The sequence below is a fragment of the Piliocolobus tephrosceles genome, chromosome 3 (assembly GCF_002776525.5).
Source record: "Piliocolobus tephrosceles isolate RC106 chromosome 3, ASM277652v3, whole genome shotgun sequence".
Lineage (NCBI taxonomy): Eukaryota > Metazoa > Chordata > Mammalia > Primates > Cercopithecidae > Piliocolobus > Piliocolobus tephrosceles.
This window is the reverse complement of record NC_045436.1, coordinates 180,363,056-180,373,257: the sequence shown is the minus strand read 5'-3', so window position 1 is coordinate 180,373,257 and position 10,202 is coordinate 180,363,056. Positions and strand designations below refer to the sequence as shown.

The 10,202-nt window shown below is 48.7% G+C and overlaps 1 protein-coding gene across 3 annotated transcripts in view; it reads right to left on the bottom strand.

Annotated features, from left to right (window-relative positions):
• TRMT44 (tRNA methyltransferase 44 homolog) overlaps nucleotides 1–5,287 on the bottom strand; it is a 34,108-nt gene extending 28,821 nt beyond the window's left edge. For 2 of the 3 annotated variants that reach the window (XM_023206829.1, XM_023206828.1), the window contains exons 1-2: nucleotides 4,627–5,287; nucleotides 1,434–1,548 (exon numbers count right to left, since the gene is read on the bottom strand). In XM_023206829.1, coding sequence (XP_023062597.1) covers nucleotides 1,434–1,548; nucleotides 4,627–5,245 — 734 coding nt within the window. In that variant the 5' untranslated portion in view covers nucleotides 5,246–5,287. The remainder of the gene's footprint in view (nucleotides 1–1,433; nucleotides 1,549–4,626) is intronic. The other variant, XM_023206830.1, reaches the window with a different exon arrangement.
• Nucleotides 5,288–10,202: the final 4,915 nt, after the last annotated feature.

The window sequence follows — 10,202 nt, the reverse complement described above, 5'->3', positions numbered from 1 at the left end:
GCCTCCCAAAGTGCTGGGATTACAGGCTTGAGCCACCGTGCCCGGCCGACTTCTTTGTTTTAAAAATACCAAACGATTAAGGCCAGGCGAGGTGGTTCACGCCTGTAATCCCAGCAGTTTGGAAGGTGAGGAGGGTGGATCACGAGGTCAGGAGATCGAGACCATTTCCTGGCTAACACGGTGAAACCCCGTCTCTACTAAAAATATAAAAAATTAGCCGGGCGCGGTGGCTCACGCCTATAATCCCAGCACTTTGGGAGGCCGAGGCGGGCGGATCACAAGGTCAGGAGATCGAAACCACAGTGAAACCCGGTCTCTACTAAAAATACAAAAAATTAGCCAGGCGCGGTGGCGGGCGCCTGTAGTCCCAGCTACTCAGGAGGCTGAGGCAGGAGAATGGCGTGAACCCGGGAGGCGGAGCTTGCCGTGAGCTGAGATCCCGCCACTGCACTCCAGCCCGGGCGACAGAGGGAGACTCTGTCTCAAAAAAAAAAAAAAAAAAAAATTAGCTGGGCATGGTGGCAGGCACTTGTAGTCCCAGCTACTCAGTGCGCAGAGGCAGGAGAATGGCGTGAACCCGGGAGGCGGAGGTTGCAGTGAGCCGAGATCGCACCACCGCACTACAGCCTGAGCGACAGAGCGAGACTCCATCTCAAAACAAAACAAAAAACAGTATGAATTAAATTTCATACTTTCTGTACAGGCCCAAATACCACATGGAATTAAGGGTGCTTATTAAACTGTTGCTTTATAGTAAGTATCACTGAATACTTACTACAGAAGGAAGCATCAACTATTCCCCATTACTAAGTCATAAAAAATAACAAAATAGGCTGGGCATGGTGACTCATGCCTGTAATCCCAGCACTTTGGGAGGCCCAGGCAGGTGGATCACCTGAGGTCAGGAGTTTGAAACCAGCCTGGCCAACATGGCGAAACCCCCTCTCTACTGAAAATACAAAAATTAGCTGAGTGTGGTGGTGGGTGCCTGTAGTCCCAGCTACTCGGGAGACTGAGGCACAAGAATCACTTGAATGCAGGAGGTAGAGGTTGCAGTGAAACGAGATGGCACCAGTGCACTCCAGCCTGGGCAACGGTGTAAGACTGTCTCAATAATAGTAATAATAATAACAATAACAATAAAGGAATTTGAGTGTATTTGACTTCAGAGCTAACACTGAGGGTTGCTGAACATCACAGCCACAGGGAAGGTAGAGATCAGAGACCCCAGCCAGGCTGTGACCACCCAGACTCGAGGCACCAACAGGAAGAGTAACATGGCATGGGCACACGAGCTAGCAACTGCATTCCTACAAACCATAACCACCTCAGAGAGAGGACCTTAAGCTCTCTGGCAACCCAGAATCCTTTGGCTACCTAAAGAAATCCTCAATGGAAACCATAAAACTAGGAGTCCACTGTCCAGCTCTTACCATTCTTCTTTGCTATGACTGAGCTGAATTTGATATACATTGCTCATCTTAACCTTTAACTTCCCCTCATCATCTTCTTCCAAAGGCAAAAACGTTACAGTTCCATTGAGGACATCTGGAAAGAAAAAGAGAAGAAGGACAAATTACAACTGCCTAGCTACCGTCTCATGAGAAGCAGTATTAAAAATAGGGATGAGTCAGGCACGATGCTCTCAATCCCCCAGCACTGTATCCACAGTGGCACTCCAGGAGAGGAGCTTTTGCCTTTCATTCACTGCTACAGCCCAGAGCCTAGAATGTGCCAGGCACACGGCAGCCATTCTCAGCAGGTATCTGTTGAGGGACGCATGAGCCAGGACCTGAGGGAAGAGCCAGCCAAAGTGGACTCTGTTGGAACTTGAGAGCTACAATCAGAGAAAACAGGGGACCTCTGCCCTAGCTGAATGTCTGCCACAGCCTGACCATGATCTTCGAGTGTGAGCAAGGCACAGAACACTGCTCAGCCATCAGAGGCCAGTTCAGGAAAGTGGCCAGTTCAGGAAAGCCAGGCCCTCCTAACAATGGCTTTATGTTGTGTGGAGCCCTCGCTGCATGGAGGGACTCTGCAGTCACCTTCCCATTAAAATATAAGCAGAGTGGCATATTCCTTAGCTAAACTTACAGCATTCTGTCAGTTTGTGTGGATACTTAAGGTTTGGTGGTATAAAGTTCTATCTCTAAAATCAATCGTGTTTACCTTTGATATTTAAAAAAAAAAAGGCAAACTCTCAGTTAAAGAGGAATATACATTTCAAAGGCCAAGTATGCACAACTGCGGTTCACCTTCCACAGCAAATGAAAGAACAAGACCTGCCAAAGGGAAGCAGAGGCTGAAGGGGCTGAGTGGATTCAGACGGAAAGCAAGCAGTGTGGGGCCGAGAAAACTCCGTCAGAGTCTACTGCTATGCAATCCAGGGTGGCCAGGGAAGTCCTCCCTAATAAAGTGACATTTGAGCAGAGAGCCGAAGGAGGTCAGGGAGTGTGCCATGGGGCACCTAGAGGAAGAGTGTTTCAGACACAGGAGCAGCAACTGCAAAGGCCCTGGAGCAGGCGTGTGCTCAGGTGCATGGGGAATGGAGGTGAGCGGTGTGGACAAGGTGACAAGTGGTGGCAGGTGACATCAAAGGGTAACAGGGCCCACCCAGATGACACAGGGCCTTGCACTTCACAGAACTACAGTTTTTACTGTGAATGAGACCAGACAGAAGAGGACTGACACAATGCATCATTCTTTCCATGAATTATCTCATTTAAAAACTGCAAGAGGACTAGGCGTGATGGACCATGCCTGTCGTCCCAGCACTTTGGAAGGCCAAGGTGGGAGGCTCACTTGAAACCAGGAGTTAGAGACCAACTAAGAAACATAAGACCCTATTTATACAAAAAGTAAATAAAGTAAAATAAAACTCACATCTTTATCATCCAGTATTATTTTCCCCATCCTCTGGATCAGGGATTCTCAGCCTCAGCGTCACTGGCATTTGTGGCTGGATAACCCCTTCTTGTTGGGAGTTGTGCTGTGTGCTGTAGGATGTTTACCAGAAGCCCTGGCTCTACCCACTAGAAGCCAGCAGCATCCCCTTCCTCCCTACCCAGTGTGGCAACCCCAAATCTGCTGTCCCTGTTGTCACTACACAATGACAAATTTCGATTTTTTAAATGTTTAAATTTTTCATTTTTGTGGGTACATAGCAGGTATATATACATATATTTATGGGGTACATGAGATGTTTTGATCCAGGCCTGCAATGTGAACTAATCACATCATGGAGAATAGGGCCTCCATCCCCTCAAACATTTATCCTCTGTGTTACAAACAATCCAATTACACTCTTTTCGTTATTTAAAAATGTACAATCATGGCCAGGCGCGGTGGTTCATGCCTGTAACCCCACTTTGGGAGGCCAAGACGGGCGGATCACGTGAGGTGAGGAGTTCAAGACCAGCCTGGCCACAGATTCCTTCCCAGAACCTCCAAATAAGAGCCCAGCCAGCAGGCTGTTTGATTTTGGCCTTGTAAGAGAGACCCAGAGTGGAGAAACCAGCAGAGCCAACAGGGATTCCTGACCTACAGAACTGAATCAATTTTTTGTACTGACCAATAAATGTGCAGTAATTTGTTACAGTGGCAATAGGAAACACACACTGTGAATAAAGTTTGAGGTAAGAGTGGCTGAGGCTAACTGTCAAGGTCACGGGCAGTAAAAACAAATGCAAGAGGTTTAACAAACGCTGAGGACTAGTAGGTTCCCATCCATCCAGTAATTATGCTCTTTCTCAGTTTCTTGTGTCAGCATAAATAGCTCCCTTTATGTTGGGGAAAAGGCTTTTGGGGCGCCTGTATAAATTGGCCATAAAAATATGGGACAATAAGTTGTGGAAAGCCACAAGAGGCCTCTGAGGAGGAAAGCCTTCTGATTGCCACGACGTACCCATGCTCTAAGCGAAATCTACTGTCTTATCTATAAACGCTGTGTTCAAGGAGAAAGACACTCCTTTGAAGCACTGAAATGCGGCCAGACATGCAGGCTCCTAGTTAACCCCGCTCCTCACTAGTTACTCTCCGATAAGTTAAAGATATGCTGTATGAGCACAAAGGAGATTCATTTAAACCGCCACTACTATGACGCACTGCCTCCTTTTCACCGTTTCGCCCTGAATGTCCGCTTCTTAGATCTAAGTGATTGTACTCAATAAATAGTGTGGAGACCAGAACTCTGGGTCCTTTGCAGCCTCCATTTTGCAATTGGCCCCCTGGCCCCCACTCTTTATGCGCTCTTAACCTGTCTCGTCTCATTCCTTCGTCGCCACCGGACTTTGGGTACCCTACAGATGGTGTTGAGGCTGGTCCCCAACACCTTTACACCTACAGCTTTACCTGCTAAACTCCTAGTTATCACGCAATATCCAGTTAATCCTTCACTGTCTCTTTGAAGCCTTCCAGACACCAACCCAACCAGTTATCCCATCTTCTGAACTAAGGACACACATTTCTACGCGCCCACTCAAAAAACGATCAAACACCTAACAACCTCCCTAGGGCATCGCAGAACAACCGGCATAACAAGTACCCTTAGGACCTTTCCATTGACCTGAAGTTCTGTGAATGCTTTTTTTATCTAATCGTATCCGTCTACTATCAAAACACTCTTACCTTGCACGACTATTTCCCTCCTGGGAGCTGTAAGGAGGCAATGTGGGCTAGTTTTCGGGATGACGGTTCTGAGAACCACGTCGAGCTCACGCTGCGCCTCTGGCTGCGATCCCGCCCGGGAGCAGGTGAGGAAGGCCAGCATCTCCGAATTGCCACAGGCGAGACTTCGGGAGAAATCGTCCCAGAGCGAATCCAGATCTGCGGAGGGGAAGTCGCCCTCGTCTCCTTCAGCATGGCCGGGGTGCCCGGAGTCCTTCAGGGGCGCCGAGGCGGCTTCCCTCTGTGCCTCCTCTTGCTGGCACTGGCCCTGGGCCTCCTCAAGTTCGCAACATGCCATGCCCTGCTTGGGTCCTGATCGCAGCGTGGGACCCGTGCCCCCTCCGGGGGAACCCTGGCCGGGAACCGGACCCCGCTCCTTCTGCTCCGAGCCTGCGCTCGTCCCTGGGCCGCGGGCCTCGGCGCAGGGCAGGGCAGCGCTCCAGCGGGCCTCCAGGTGGGCGCCGCAAAGCCGTTTGTTGGCCACCTGCGGCCTCTCCAGCCACACCTCCACCGCAGCCCAGAAGCCCCGTGGGAGCAGCGCGCCTGGGTCGCTGATGCCTGCTCGGCCCACCTCAGCCATGGCAGCCGGCAGGTTTGTAGAGCCCTGGAAGCGGCGCGCCGAGATGACGCAGCCCGTGGCGCGGCCCGTTGACGTCATGGAGGCGGGGTGCTGGGGCCTGAAATGAGAATGGCACGGATGGAGCTCATTTCCTGTGTACTGTGGAGTGTGTGGATGAGGAATTTGACCTTTGTTTTATTCCCTGGGGATCCATCCAAGGGGTATTGCTGCCTGATAGTAACATGATCTGAGCTGAGTTTTGAGAGAATTCTTGAAGTGGTATAGCTACAGAATCAAACATCAGCGAGCCAGCGGGTCTGGAACGCATTGTTCTCAGTACTGATTATCGATAAAAGTCAGGGAGCCTAAGTTTGTGAACGTTGAAGATGAGTCCTCTTATGAAAGCTCACTTTTCTCCACTTGGTTTGCTTTTAGTGTGAGCGTTACAGTCAGTGCCTTCCTAAGTCTGAGCGCAGCCATGGCTGTTTCATAAGAATGATGTAACGTTGTCCCATGAGGGATGAAGGTCATCTGTCACCTACTGTAGCAGGAGAAGCGGCAGACAAAACTCCTCAGCCACCAGATTAAAGAAGAAAGAGGTTTATTCGGCCGGGAGCGTCGGCGGACTTGCGACTTAAGAGCCAAGCTCCCCAAAAAAGAAATTCTTGGCCTTTTTTAAAGGCTTACAACTTTAAGGGGTCCACGTGAAAGGGTCGTGATAAATCAAGCAAGCGTGGGAAACATGACTGGGGGCTACATGCATCAGCTAACAACAGAAAGTTTTGCAGTGCTTTTCCATACAATGTCTGGAATTGACAGGTAACACAAGTAGTTTAGGTCAGGGATTGATGTTATTATTATTATTTTTTTTAACTTCTAGGGCCGGGTGGTGGTGCCAAGGTTGTCTGGCTATTTATCTTACTTTTGCTTCTTTCTAACTTTTTGCTTTCTCTCTTTCCTCCTGTCTTGTGAACTAGGCAAGGTGTGAGGGGAGGAGGGCAGCGGGAGTAGTAGAGGGCTCCTTCCTTACTACGGGTCCCCAGGAGGAACAAAAAAGGTTGGATACTGCCAATTTAGTCCAACAGCATCAGCAGCTGGTCTGCAGAATCTCTAGCGAAATCCAAAAACCTCTAATATTCTTAATTATTTTTGCACATTAATCCCTCCATTGGGATTTTGCCATTCCCTAAAGGATCTCTGTCGGAGTCAGATAAGTGAAAAAATAATTCAAATCATGTGTTTTATTAGAGAGAAAAGCACAGACCAAATGTCGATAGAACTAAGTAAAAGGCAAATGAGATATATTCTTGCAGACACACTTGCTCACCCTAGCCCATTCAGTGTTTGATCACATACAGTAATTGATTTTTATGCTGTTTTAGTTTTCCAGGGCTTCCATAACAAATTACCATAAGTTTGGTGGCTTAAAACAACACTCATTTATTCTCTCATAGTTCTAAAGGCTCTGAGAACCCATTCGTCTCTCCTAGTTTGCGGTGGTTGCCAGCAGTCATTGGCATTCCTTGACCTATGCCTCCAGCGCTTCAATCTCTGCCTCCGTGGTTACGTGGTGTTCTTGTTTCTCCGAATCTCTTTTCTTCTTCTAATAAGGGCAACGTTCATATTGGATTAGGGCCAACCCTAATCCAGTAGGACCTCATAGTGAATGATTGCCGAATGAAACAGTGACGGAGATGAGGGAGTGTGTCGGGAGAATGGTGCAGACGGCAGAACTATCTCGACTGTTTCCCTGTGGGGAAGCAGGCCCCAGCCAGAGGCTGCTGGGTATAGGGAGCAGGGAGAAAGCTGGAGATACCCAGGCTTAGGTCAAGGACCCACTGCCTGGTGCTGGAAATAGTGTCTACATAGCACTGTCCTATAGGACTTTCTGTGATAATGGCAATGTTCTATGTCTGCACTGTCCAATAAAGTAGTTACTTTTGGCTACTGACCTGCACTTGAGTGCAGCTAGTGCAACTAGGCAACTGATTAAATTAGATTTATGGGAAATTGAATTTATTTAACTAATGCACATTTAAATAGCCACATGAGGCTAGGGGCTACTGTTGAACAATACAGCACTAGAGACATTCACATGGGACCCCTAAAGCCTCTCCATTCTGAGTCGTCAGTGTGTAAGTGCTGGAAGCTGGCTGGAACTCGAGAAGCAGCAGTGAAGGCTCCAGCTGGAAGGCCCTGGCTGCTCTGAGCACCCTGAGTGGCAGCCCCAGTGTGCTGATCAGAATGACAGTTCCAGTCACTTCACAGCAGCCCCCATTACCTTCCAGGGCCTCAGCCAGAAACTCACCTGATGCCAAGACCTTAACAGCATAGAAACCCTTGAAATTGAATATGTTGGGTTTGTAATTTAAAAAACTTCAGGCCAGGCGTGGTGGCTCACACCTGTAATCCCAGCACTTTGGGAGGCCGAGGTGGGTGGATCACGAGGTCAGGAGATCAAGACTATCCTGGCTAACACGGTGAAACGCCATCTGTACTAAAAATACAAAAAATTAGCCAGGCGTGGTGGTGGATGCCTGCCGTCTCAGTACTCGGGAGGCTGAGGCAGGAGAATATTGTGGATCCAGGAGGCGGAACTTGCAGTGAGCCAAGATGGCACCACTGCACTCCAGTCTGGGCAACAGAGCAAGACTCCATCTTGAAAACCAAAAAATTTCGTTGGCTCATACTGGTAACATTTGCCATAGGGACAGCCATTTGTATGTGCATCTTATACAAAACCACATTTATGTTCCACAACTCTTTCCCAACACCATTCTCAGCTGCCTACCACTTAATGTGGTGTGACTAGGGGAAGTGAGGTGGCTGCTGGGTGGTGGTGACCGTGGCCGAGCTGTGACGGGTCATTTCTTGGTGTCGAATCATCACAACCCATTCCCTTCCCAAGGACCTGGTGACTTCTTCAAGCCACTCTTTTGGGAATGTGGAACCAGCCAGGGAGGTGGTGGTGGGAAAGACAGAAGGGATAAAGGCAGACAAATGACCAGAGGGTGGCAGGCAACTTTAGTTTTAACAATGTGTGCAAATAACCACAATGGCCAATGACAGTTAATAGCACCAAGGTCTAAAACTGAGCAGGGAATGGGTGTGCCGAAGGGAGCAGAGTGGGACAGAAGTCAAGATGAACAAGAGAGGGGATGGGCGGGGCCCTTTGGCAGTTCTCCCATGGGTCACTGTCCCCTGAGTTACTGAGGACATTCATCCCACCCCTACTGTTTACACCAGGGGTCCACGTGCAGCTCCTGGCCGTTCCACCCAGAAACAGCTAACAAACATGTATAAAGAAAGGCAAATTCCCCTATTTTTTTCCCCAAAGTTGCTCCCTTGGTGCCAGTCCCAGTGGCTTCTCCATCCACCCAGGTCCCAGCAATACAACCGAGCATTGCATGACCCCTTCCTCTCTTCCCACCTCCCCACTACCCTGACTCACAGAGAGGACCGTGTTCCCTGTCAGATGCAGGTCAGCAGTGTCCTCAGGCCCAGGAGAGGAGCACGGTGGATGGAGGGTGCTACAGGGTGAGCAGGCAAACACCAGAAGGTGGCCCCAAGGTGAAGCCATGGTCGAAGCTGAGAACTACAGTCTTACCTGCAGACGCCAATCTGGGAAACTAAATGGAGAGAGTGAAGAGTGCTACAGGCCAGCCCTGACAAGCCAGAGGGTAGAGGCAGACAAGTGTGAGAAGAGGAGGGTGAACAGGGAGAAGCAGAGAAGGGAGGGGAGCCTGAGGACCTGACCAAGGCTGGAAACCTGTGCTTTGTTTTCTCCATGTCATTTGTGATGATGCTCTAACTTAAATAGAACCAATAATAAAAAGTCACTCAGCTCCCTCTCCAGCCTCCGGCTCCACCAATATGGCCTTATCTCAGGCCCTTGTCTCTTACCTGTACTGGCTACCAGATGCCCTGAGCTCTTCCCCTTTAGCCTGCCTTCCAGTATCTACCTAGAAATGGCTTCCCTCTCCCTCTCACTCCTGCAGTGGACCCAAATCGTTTCCCAGTGGGAAGATATTTTTATTTTTTAAGACGGAGTTTCACTCTTGTCTCCCAGGCTGGAGTACAATGGTACTATCTTGGCTCACTGTAACCTCCACCTCCTGGGTTCAAGCGATTCTCCTGCCTCAGCCTCCCAAGTAGCTGGGATTACAGGCGCCTGCCATCATGCCCAGCTAATTTTTGTGTTTTTAGTAGAGACAGGGTTTCACCATGTTGGCCAGGCTGGTCTCAAACTCTTTACCTCGAGTGATCTGCCCACCTCGGCCTCCCAAAGTGCTGGGATTATAGGTGTGAGCCACCACATCCAGCCGGAAGATGTTTTTCTAATGTCAGTAACACATATGAACTCAATTTATTAGTAGTTGTAATTTTGGCAGAAATTGTGACCTAAAGGAGGTGTGAGTTCTGCAATAAATGGTTCTTTTATTATTCTCAACAGTATCTCCAAACATTTGAAAAACAGTGGCGTGTATTTTTATTAGACCATGATGGCTTTGTCTTCAGGCAATCCTGGTTGCTTCTGAGGATTCAGGGACCTTTGCAACAACACAACAGAGCCCTGGCTGGAAAGGCTGGTCTGGATTAAGGATCACTTCTGACTGCTTAGCAGGGTACCTGCCAGGCCTGAAATGATCGTTCAGTCCCTTCCTCCTGCTTTTGCAATCAGATGCTCCCACTGATACCCATAATTATAAGTCTGTTTTAAATAAGAGTAATAACTGTGAAGAAAAATGTTGCCATGGAATCAAGGAGAAGGTATTTCAGAGTAGAACAGAAGTGGACAGAATTTCCAAACATGAGCTGAGTATCCCCACCCAGATGTCCTACCAACATCTTACACTTGACACACATTTAAAATTGTACTTATCTTTCTCCTCCCCATAACTGAGCTGCACTGCCCATCTTTTAGTTCCCTATAAATGCAAACCTTTGGATTTATTTTTCCTTGTTGTGCTTTTTTCAC